At 44.1% G+C, this 11,799-nt stretch overlaps 1 protein-coding gene across 1 annotated transcript in view; it reads right to left on the bottom strand.

Moving 5' to 3' along the window:
• Positions 1-4,056: 4,056 nt before the first annotated feature.
• Positions 4,057-11,799, bottom strand: part of CDHR3 (cadherin related family member 3) — a 39,928-nt gene continuing 32,185 nt past the window's right edge. Inside the window, exons 15-19 of the mRNA XM_075712655.1 lie at positions 10,971-11,152; positions 9,571-9,584; positions 8,043-8,074; positions 7,063-7,111; positions 4,057-4,286 (exon numbers count right to left, since the gene is read on the bottom strand). Of these exons, the coding sequence (XP_075568770.1) occupies positions 4,057-4,286; positions 7,063-7,111; positions 8,043-8,074; positions 9,571-9,584; positions 10,971-11,152 (507 nt within the window). The remainder of the gene's footprint in view (positions 4,287-7,062; positions 7,112-8,042; positions 8,075-9,570; positions 9,585-10,970; positions 11,153-11,799) is intronic.

Raw genomic sequence — 11,799 nt, 5'->3', positions numbered from 1 at the left:
CCAGCGGGCACCGAGCCGGTGTTCAGCCTTTCAGCTGGAGCCTTGCAAAGGGCCTGTTGTGGTTGGGGATCTCAGACAACAGATCAGCTGGGGCATGTGCAGTATGCAGTTGTGGCTGCTTGCTGTTAAAATGTTATTTCCATTAGGGTGTTGCAATCTGGGTCTCATAACCTAGCAGCTAGATTCTTTGTTCAGGAGAAGGAGGCTTGTTCCCCTTGTCTGACCCCCCTTCTCTAAGGGGGTCCAAGCCCCATCTCCTGCTCCTAGTGAGCGGTCACAAAGTGGCAGCCTCCTGGGCAGACATTCGTCATCTCTGCAGCTGAACTTGTTCTCCTGTGTAGGTCTCTTGGAGACCATGAGCACATACAGTATCAGCACTTTCACATTCCTTAATGTAAGTGAAGTTACATGGCCAGAAGCTGATATTTCTGATGCAAGGGCTATTTATAATACCAACATGAAAGCAAAGCATTTATGCATTAGAAGTACATTCACTTTGGAGAAAAGCACCAAAAACCCACTAATATAGGATCACAGAATCATAGAATCGTTTAGGTTGGAAAAGACCTTTAAGATCATCCAGTCCAACCATTAACCTAACATAAACTACTGGGGGAAGTAGACCCAGTCAGGAAGAGTGACCTGTGCTCTTTCGTAATCACTCTTGAAACTTTCAGAACAAGGTTAATCCAAAGGTCTCAAAGCACTTCAGAGATGTGTAACAGGTGGAGACACAGTAATCAAAAGCTGTGGCAGAATTCACACTGATTTTTGTAGGCTTTGCATAAAATTCATGAGTAACGTGTAACAGGCAGCTGGAGGTCAGGAACTGTTGCCCCCAGGCACTCTGCTTGAACCACCAAGCGCCTTTCTTCCTCTTCCAGTCTCAGCTTATTGGTGTCATCGCTCTAAAATAAATGGCACCAAAGTTCACACCTTGTAACTATATGCACAGAGACTCACAGGGCTGTTGAAGACCAGAGAGACTGTTCCCATCATCTAGTCTGACCCTCTACAGCACACAGCAGCTGTTCTTGACTTCTGAAGTCTTCAAATGATGGAAAAGCCTCACAGTCTTAGCTAATTGTTCCAGTAATTAAATGCTTTTATTGTCTAGAGCCTGCACTTCATCCTTGCTCTCAGTCCATCTAGTGGCAGTTTTCAACACTGAATCTCTGTTCTCAAAGCCACTTCTGAATGAAAAAAGCACAAAAGCTGGTTTAGCAGTTAGGTGAGGTTTCTAACATTTAATCCTGTACTGCACAGCGTAAGTATTGTAATCTGTATCGTATGAAACAATTTGTGTTTCTTTTACATGTATTCAAAGTATCTTTTCATATATTGTTTCATATCGTATGCAATAACTGTGCATCTAGGTCAGCCAGTTCTGTCTTCTCTGCTTTTGCTCTACTGAAGACAGGCCAAAGAAATGAATAGTTGTGCTTCAGCTCACTCAGTGAGACCTGAATTCATTCTTGATTCCTTCACAGGGAGGAAAGTCAATAGTACTAGGGGCAGCTGATAGGAAAATTGTGCTGCTTTTACATAATGCTGATGCTCCAATAAGCCTTGATACTCCTTGATTTTGTAGATCCCAAGCAAGGAACATAGTTTTGTGCATGGCCAAAATAAGGTCTTATAGTGAAGATCAGGATGAAGAATTATTTGGAGCTGGAGATCAGCATTGCCCATATTGAAGCAACAGTGTGAGCGAGAAAGCACGTAGCTGTGCTTTAGAGTCAGCGTACTTGTCTCCCCATGCAGCAAGTTGCACAGGACTCACAAGATGCCTTATCTTGCCTGAACCTGCCCCCCAAAAGACTGAGTGCACCAGCTAAAGTCACCTCAACTGGATGGAGGCATCCTGGGCAGTATTCGCTCTTAGATCTGGCAGCTCTTAGACCCATGGTGCCTCTTTGTAGAGCTGTCAGTCGTTCAGGGGTTAGAGTATGTGAGCATCACTAAGAGGGTAGTTGGTTTTCACCCAGCTGTTGGCCAGCTGTGGGAGACTACGGCACCAGCAGCATTGGCCATGACAATGTGTTTGCATACATGGATGCTCAGAGCATGCTGTAATACCGTGTTACACTGTTGGGTTTTTTTTTCTTGAGAAGGAAGGGAAGAAGTTTGTGCAGTTCAGCAGCAGGAAGAGCAGTAAAGAAAGATGAGTTTTCATGCATCTCTTTCCAGTTTTCCTGGCTGAAACTACAGCCTGTCTCTGCCTCCCCTTAAAAAAAGGTAATTTTCTCTTAATCACAAAAGTAGAATGAGAGGAATCGAGGAAGCAGAGTGGCCGCCCTAGAGAAATGCCCAGGAAAATAAATACAAAAGCCTCTGTGTCTTCCTGTCATGAAAACAATGCAGTTAACTTCTTCATCTAATGAAGATTTAACGTTTGTAGGTGCCAGGCGTGCCTGTGGCTAGCTTGGTGTCAGAGTGGTAGAAAGATCAGAGTTACAGCTGTACTACCAGTTACCACAGAACTTTATGTTATTGGAAAACCACCTGCATAGAAATTGAACATATCATATTTATAGCAAATGAATGCAAACAATGGTGGGTTGGAGCTCTGAATGTGTGACCAGCCCTGTTGATGTTGGAGGTTAAACAACACTATAACAACCACCGCAGACACGGTAAACTGATAACCTGTTCAGAGAGTGTAAATCTCTCTTTCCTATCTCTATCATTGTGGTGTTCATGACACGCTGGGTTTCTGATTGCACAATGAAATGTCATTTGACTGAAGTTTGGTGTTTGTAAGGGAATTTGTTCCTGAGCCAAACCGCTCCTTTGGAGCGCAGCAAAGAGCCGCAGCACCGTGACGGGTGGTTTTGTAAAGCATAGAATCCTTGGTGAAATTACCCTGGGCCTCCCCATCCAGGTCCTCTGTTGTACAACAAAAACCAATGTATATGACAGATTGGATAAAATCTTCATTGACTGTCCCTGCTCAACTTAAACCAAGTATTTTCTTTTGCCACCTGGTATCAGTCCCTTGCTGCCAAAAAAACTTTTTGTAATCAGGAAAGAAAAGAAGCCAAGACATTGAGTATTAAGTAATCATTTATAATTAATTTTCTTCAGATTAAAATAATTTTCTGAAATCTTGTAGGGTTTGCTTGTTTTATATCAGGTTCTTAGACAGTACTTACATTATACACTCCCACACTCGGAAAAGATTATTTCACCCCTTGTGTTTATTGTCATTATTCTTTTGAGTCTGTGATTCTGTAAAACATTAAATACTCCAGAGGAAACACCAAAGGTGAAGATATTGAATGCTGGTAGTGCTATAAAAGATAAATAAGCTGAAAGCGTTGACATGACAGCCTGAGATACCATGACAAGCCATGAGTTTTCTCCACTCCAAAATTGCTTTCAAGCCATCGTCTTTCACACAGCAAGATGGGAGGGCAAGGAAGGGCTGAAATAAAATACTGAATGAAAAGAAAATATTTTTAGCTGTTACCAGCAAACTTTTCAACCCTAATGTGCTTTTGTCTCATTCTGCTGCTCAGCAGGGACAGGAGACCCCATTCACCGGTGAGAAAGCATGTCCGTGTGTACGCTGCCCTCCCTGAAGACAGTCAGAGGACGTGGCCGTGCCAGCCTGGAGGCACAGAGCTCTTCCAGGAGGAAACTGCCAGAGGCTGTAGCCCAGGGGTAGCGAGCAGCGGATGCTTCTATGTGGGACTCGGCTTTCATTTCCTCTTCCCTCCCTTTCACATCCTCCCCTTTCTCCCCGACTCCTACCTGCACCTGCCAAAGGTAAGTCCATCTTCATCCTGCCTTTGTGTCCAGTTTACATAGCGGTGATGTTTTGCAGCTGGGAGATAGAGAGACAAAATCACACCTGTCAGCATCCTGTAATTCTTTGGCTGTTCGGAGCAGCGGTCGTTTGGGCGGTGTCTGGGAGTCTTGCGCACCCTGTTTTAAGGCTGGCTTAATGGCAGAGGAGGTCAATGTCTGCCTTGGGGCTGGTGAGCACAACCCCCTGTCCTCAGACTCCTCTTTCTGCTCTTGTAATCCCAGCCCATCCTGTTCTGGTGTTTCTCATTGCCCTGCCCAGGGCTTGGCAGCTGGTTTTGTCTCTGCCATCGGCTCTTCCCTCTTCTCTGAAGGCTCTTTTTGGCTTGGTGCCTCTGCTCTGTCGGTGCCTTCGCCACCATCGACTGTGGCACTGGATGTTACCTGCACAGCTGGTGCTGGCTGAAGGGGCTCACTGTTCTTTTTCCACCTTCTGGCTCCTGACTGTGTATTGAATTCGTACATTTTGCCAGTGACTTGCAAGGGAGAAAAGACAATCAATCAAAATCATTCCTGCTTTAGCAGATTAAGCCTCAGGATGGGGCTGAAATTGGAAATGCGAAGCACCTGGAAAATCAGATAATTTTGGGAAAGCAGCCCTGAGAGTGAAAACCTCATTTCCGCAAATGAGCACAGGAACCTGGGCATCATGGGGGCCACTCAGGGGAGATGCTATTCCATCAGTATAAAAACTGACTCTGCCATTTAGGGAATGGCAACATTCAAAATAGGACCTTGTAATCCACTGTCTTTGGATAGAGGCTACCAGCTACCATGGGTTCACATGGGCAGTGTAACAAACACAGCCATAGTCCTTAGCTCTTAGGACTAACTCTCCCCAAACTTATGCCTTTGGCCATGTGGGGAAAGGCCATTGTGTATGTCTGTGCCTATTTTTTCAAATAGAGTTACCTACTTGATGTAGCAAAACCTGCTAGGAGCACAATATGCTACATATATCTTCCAGACCATGTCAGGTCGTCTAGGTTGACCCAAGATTTGGAGATCTGGGATCCCCCATGAGTTTTGGCTGTATCCATTGCTTCTCCATTTGCACAAAATGCTTTCCTCCAGGCTTGCTGTGCACATTGTCCTTAATACAGTGAAATACTATGTATTTTCTGTTTGTGCAAGTACATGCTTCCCTCATATATATAAAATATTGTTAAATTTGGGTTGTTTAGCACACATGGCTGCCTTTCCTTGTTGGAAAGATTTTTGGCCCTCTTAAGATTTTATGGGTGATATCTACTTGTACATTAAAAGCAAGTATCTTCTCCTTCAGTTCATTTGCTGCCTAGAGATAGGTGGAAAAATTGCCATGCATCCAGTGCAAGTGCCTCACAGTCTAAATCACTGTCTCTTGCTAAATAGACAGAGAATCAGGAGCTATAGTGGCACTTCTCGTAATTAAACATTATTAATATGAGACAAACAAAAGACCATTAATACCTGGAAAGAAACCGTGGTTACGTGTTACTGCATGTTACAGTTTGTATCAGAATTAATGGTTTCTGACATACTAACACAACTTGAGCAATTAAAGATGAAACTGGATCTCTTTGCATGTTATTTCTTCTGACTGCTTACAAGGCAGGCATGTTAAAGCAGCTGAGATTAGGAAGCAGCTCTTGACCATCCCTCCTAATCATATGCAACAGATGATGTCCTGGGAATTATGAAATCTCATCTCCAAACAGCCAAGACTTGATCGTCCAGGGTTTGGGATGAGACATGGAGGGGAGAGGGGAGGAGTGGGGAGCACACACTTCTCTGCTGACACCACAAAGCTGTGTTATCACTTTATGTTTGTGTCAGGCATGGCACAAATGCTATGGCTCTGGGGGGCCATTTGGATGGGCTCAGATATCCTTAAGACTGGTGTGGTCAGGTTTGCTGTAGGAAGAGAGCCACGAGCTGTCCTGCAAAAACACTGGGAAGCAGCTCTTGCAGTGGCCTAGAGAACATCCATGTTCAGTACTTTACAAATGCAGTTAGCTAGGGAAAAAGCAGGGACTTCAGAGCCCATCCCTCCAGATCTCTTTATAAATAGCAGGTGGGCTTGGACCTGGACCAAACTGCCCTCAAACAGCCTCATGGATGGGCTTAATTGCACAGTAGGGTCCCATTTGTTCACCCAAATTCTACTGAAGTCCCTGTGCCTAGTGTTTCCTATTAGCTCATAGCATCTGACAGCTCTGAGCCAGCTAATAAGAAATACAAGGTACAGGCACTTGGGTGGAAATTTGGCCAGATGAACCCAAGCCTTGAAACAAGCCTGCCTTCTTCTGGACAATTTTCAGACCTATTGTTTTGGACCTATTTTCGGATCTATTTTGACTGATTATCACATTTTACCAGCCCCTCCTCTCCATGCTGGGGCCCTCAGCCATTAGATGCAGGGCTGGGCACCCTAATACCAGGCCAAGCATCGCAGTGTGGGGCTCAGTTCAGGGGGATGAGGTAAGGAGGATCAACCCTTAGAAAAAAAACATTTTTCTGTAATGAACCCTGCTCCAGAGCACAGTGGCCATCACCTGGGGAAGGAGATAAGCACTACACCTCCTGGGTCATCCTGATTTTCCTAGCTTTCACTTTAATTTCACTTTTCCCAGCTGATTAAGCAGATATGCTGAGTTAGCATAGCTGGAGCCTGGTGACACACTCAGTAGCTGATGCCACCACAGCTGTATGTAAAAGCAAATGGTCTTCCCTTTCCTCCCCAACAAGCAATGCTTGAGCCTTAGATAAACAGCAGCCGTGCACTCACTGTTGCTGCAAGGGAGGAGGTTTGTGCAGGAGCGAGTTACTCACCCACCCGCCCTGCATCCAGGGAGAGGTTCAAGAGACCAAGTCAGTACCTCTGTGGCTACATTAATCTGCTGGCCTTTTCCCACACATGACAAGGGTGAAACCACGTAGCCATGACAGCACCAGAGCAGGACGCTTGCAGCAAATTCCTCCTCCCCTGCCACCTTCCTGTATCAGATCCATACATTCAGGTTTAGCAGAGGAGTAGCGAATAATCTGGGCATCGGATGTCTGCTTTCAAGGGCCATAAGTATATTCTACCATTAGAAATGTTACTAGGACACTGTCTTGATTTTCACTATCTGTGAAATATAGGTCCCATTCTCCTTGGAAACAGCAAAACTGAAATATGAAAAGCAAACGTCGAACCATATTTAAATGAACTAATCTAGTTTGTTTCTAGCCAAATATTCCTATTCACTGTTAATTAGTTTTTATTACCTGGGTCTCTGGCTTCTCCATCAAAGACAGTGTTTAGCTTTGTCATTGTCTGTGAAGAGAGACAAAATGCAAAATGAATCCTGTGAATTAGTTAAGTAAGAAGGAGGAGCAGTGACTTGGAAACAGTGACCTACATGGATGGAGGTGGATTTGTACGACCTGCATATTGCATTCCTGTAGGCTGGGTTTAATCAAAACTGGCAACAAAAGCCATTTGTGGTGTAGGGTGTTGCTACTAGATGTTCAAAGGAGAATTAATAAGGTCTGACATGCTAAATGCCTCCACGTGTGTAACCACAAGAGGGTCACCTCCACCCAGAGGAGGCTTGGGAATCGCCTCTCTGAAGAACTTGGGGAGGGAGAGGGAGAGGTCACTAATGAAAGTGCCTTGCAGCCTTGATGCTGTTATGGCTATGAAAAAGGAAGGACCCCCAAGATCTAGGAGTAAAGAAACATCTATTGCAGTGGAAATAACTACAGCATTTTGCTGCAAACAGCTTATCAAGACCAAATTCTTTACAGCTTGGGTACTCTTGTGCACCTTACTGGTTGCACTCAGGCGGGTCAGGGTTAGCTGCACAGGTCAGTGGTGTCTCAGCAGCACAACATTGCCGTCAGTGAAGCCGGGGCACTTGTCATCCTGCCTCTGCAGCTGCGGCGAGTCTCCTTGTCACTGCGCTGGGCACAGCCTCTCTGGCTTCCCACATACAGGGCTGCCAGAGAGGACGGAGAATTTGGCACTTGGAAGCAAAGGGGCCACAGCGCGGGTGAGCGCCTCTCACACCCAGCATTGCCTCCAAATACAGAGGCCAGTTGGGGCACTGAAGTGTTTTGCGTTTGGGGGCAATCCTTTTTGCATCACCTATTGTTTTTATACTCTCTTTGGAAAACAGACACCTTTCACAGAAAGCGTCCTGTGCTCATATTGTGTGATGGGGCTGGGCAAAACGGGGTTTTGTTCTGAGGCCAGCACTACTTACCACAACCACTTCTTTCTTAGGTTTCTTCTTTTCTACAGAAAGGAAAATGCACATTGTAAAGAATCAGATTTTTCTGACAGTGACTGTAGACACTAAAGCCAAGATTTCCTCAAACAAATAGACAGTCTTGGTATTCAACTTCTGAGACATGTCAAATGAGCCTTATTTCTTTTCAAAGGCCGATCCCTCATACTATTTGAAAAGTGAACTCCTTCATAGTATTTTGGAGTGAGAATCCACAGTTGGCAATGACTAATCAAAAGTTTAGCCTTGCAAAGTCTTATTTCTTCAGTAATGAATAAACAACAATGGTTTCTTTAACAAATTTCCCTTTTTAAATAATACAAACAGATACAGAAATCCACCTTTGGGGATATTTGAACTACAAATGTAAATTTTTTTTTTTCCCCATGAATGCAGTTGCAAAGCTTATACACTGAAACATGCGCTTGGAGACAAAACAGGGAAGTGCTGCTGATCCAGTCAAGTAAAATTCAGATTGAAGAACAGTTTGGTTATGTGTGAATTTACCACACTATTAACTCATCCCACGTGCAAACAAATACAGCAGCAGTGCCACAGGCATCTTGACAGCACGGATTTGTGGATGATGCCCAACTAGTTGCTATGATTTCTTCTTGCTTGCTCCTTGCCAATTTGTTTAATGGCCTTTCTTTGGAGAATGGTATGCCTGGCCACCAACAGGCTTTACAACTGGGAGTGCAATACTCTGAAGTGCTGCAGATGGGTCTCAACCTAAGCACTGATGGGAAACCTGTTCTGCCTGGCCTTTGCTGCCCAGCATTTGGGAACCAGTTTTTCAGAAAGCACCAAGCATCCATTTTTTGGAAACCAGCCAGTGCTGAAATGTCTCAAATTGGGCAACCAAGAGAACAGCTAATTTTGTTGGGTTTTGTTAGTCATGTGGTTTTTTCAAGCTGGGAGTTACTGATTGAGGAGATGAGTTATAAAAGCAGGGTCTTACTGAGCCCATATGAGCCATGCCTGCTAGCAGAAAGCTAATGGGACTAAAAGGAATAAGACTGCTTAAAAAACCCACTTTTTAAAATGTGCAACTTATACCCCTGCTAAGTTATACAAACCCCTTTAAAAGCACCAATACTTTAAAAAAAATCTTCAGGTACATGAAGTAATGGTGTCAAGGGAGCAAATGAAGGGATCAGAGAACAGGGAATTAGAGTGGAGAGGACTCTTGAAGGTGCTGTAGAGGGATGGGATTATGTTTGAACAGATAGCATATGAATTGCATGTGAAAAATACAGTAATTCTTTAACATCCATGACAGACTACCAGGCTTTGGTTTTTACCTAATAGTTAATAGATTTGAAGACCAAACGAACCATTAAATCACTTAGGCAAGCCTCCCATAATCAGCCAGGGTTATTTAATCTCAGTACTCTTGTACTGGGTCAAATTTATTTGTCTAGAAATGGATTTACAAATTTTACACTGAATTGTAATTAAGGTCCTGTTGTGAAGTATTAAAATATAGAAAAGAGGTACACACCTGGAGCATTTATCCTGTAATGAAAAAAAGATTAAAAGTGTAGTTAACACATGTCATACTTTTGCCTACATAAAAATAACATGCTTTGTTCTCTTTCATTTGGCAAGAAGGATGTGTTTCCTTGAGTTCTGGGTTTTACTTGATTTGTTTGGTTTCTGGTTTTGCTTTCACTGAAGGCCTGCATCATTTAATGCTGCTCTCAAACAGGGAAACAGCCCTGAGCATTGCTCTAACACCTCTCCAAGAAGGGATGATATTAAAAAAATAAAATCTTGTTGATAATAGCATGATGGATTTATATATAATATAAATATATTTTCAAATATTGTCATCTTGTTCCACCCTTGGAGGAAGGTCAATTTTTTGGATATGACATGCTCAGATAATACCTTTTAAAATATTTGAAAGGTTGTAAATGTTTTTGAAAATATAGAAATTGCTTTTTAATGTGAGAGCCTGGCTCCTGATGAATCACTTGCCTTGTTAATAAATAATAACAATAGCAAAGCTATATGCTGCTAGATTCATTTGTCATTTTTATCACAAATGGCTAAATTCCTTGCACACACCATTTGAATTATAATCAGTCATATATTACCTCTTTACATTTACTAGAATTTCTAAATTTAGGTCCAAAGCCTGAGAATACTTAGAGAAATCCTTTTTTTTTTTAATCCCAGTCCACTTAAAGAGCTGCTTATCTTTGTTTTGTGAAGTAAAAAGTCAATTTAGAGGCAGTCTGGCTCCAGCCTGCTGAGAAGGTAGCCAGCGGGGATCTCTGCTGCTTCCCACAATGAACCAGAGCCGGTCCCAGGTGCTTCCGTGGCTTTTGCCAAGCACAAGCACTTAGAGGTACCGCGAAGCTTTACGGGCCAGAGCCTTGCAACAGGCTTGGGTAAAACTCCAGGAAATCTGCAGAAGTTTTGCCAGAACAAAGAATTTGGCATGAGCACCAAGGTTTGGAAAGGACTCCGAGATCCATAGCTGAGAGGGAAGAAAATGCATCCAGTTACTACCTAGATGGGAGCTCCCTTGGAGTGGGAGCCAAATACAAACCAAAAGCGTATGTATTTTTGGTCAGCACAGTCAGGCAGAGACTCTGACTGCACGTCACGAGCATAGCTGCCTTTAGAGGTCATAACTGTTAATTCCACTATTACCTTCAGCTAAGCTAATGTTAGTAAATCCACGAACAAAAATGCCATGGACATTTTTCCTTGCTTTTGTATCATTAACACCAAATACCACTGTAGCCAGTGATAGCATTTACTACAGCGAAGGGCATACAGCTATGAAATATTCAAAGCATAGATTTCATTACGGCTGGAAGGCCTGAGTTCTTTCTGTCATTGCCAGGTGTTGCTGGGTACTTCCCTAGCGTGGCATTTGGGAGGACTCACAGAGGCGTGCCATCTACTTTGCCTGCTGGAGGGCAGCCGGTGCGGACCCACGTTGCCAGCCGGAACCCCAGGTACCCCAGCAGTCCGAGGAGCAGCAAACTGCCGAGGGTGATGACGAACGGCACGTACCACGCCGATTCAGAGTAAAGGTTTTCCCTTTTCATCACAACAGTGAAGCCAGGCTTTTAAAACAAGATAGGAAAAGTTCCTCAAGGCTGCATACTTGTAAGGTTACTGACACCAACGGCACCTTTCATCTGGTTGAACTTCTGCACTGAAGAACCTGGCCCAAGCTTGCCCTGGGGCTCTGCAGATGATGGGCAGAGGGAGATAGTGTCTGCTGGAGACAGTGATTCATCCCACGTACCTGCCTGCTGACTGACGAGGCAGCTCGGATGACTGAGATGGACCACTGAGCTCCTGAGACAACCAAAGGCAGGTGAAATGGAGCCCACCCACGATGCAAAAAGGACGTTCCAGGTCATGTTTCAATGTCTTATATTAAAATAAGCATGCCATGGTGGGGTTTAAAAGCCCCACGTTGCCTGAGAAGCTGTGAGCGCACTGTTGGAGGGTGGGCAAGTTCAGGGAATACTGCCATTACCGAGATAATGGTTTCTTGTTACCTAAGGCAAAACTGGAAGTAGGTCATCTTCACTGCAGCTATCATTCGCCCCCCTTCGTAAGCGGAGTTGAACCCGGAGGAATTGGGTTATTGTATAAAAAGAAATGAAATTCCTTTTTTTTCCCTGTGACTTGTTCCAGAAGGGAAAACCACACTTCCTGAGCAGTTGCAATCTCCCACATCTTCCTGAGCGTCAGGAGACGC

The sequence above is a fragment of the Pelecanus crispus genome, chromosome 1 (genome assembly GCF_030463565.1).
Source record: "Pelecanus crispus isolate bPelCri1 chromosome 1, bPelCri1.pri, whole genome shotgun sequence".
Lineage (NCBI taxonomy): Eukaryota > Metazoa > Chordata > Aves > Pelecaniformes > Pelecanidae > Pelecanus > Pelecanus crispus.
This window is presented reverse-complemented; position numbering and strand designations above follow the sequence as displayed.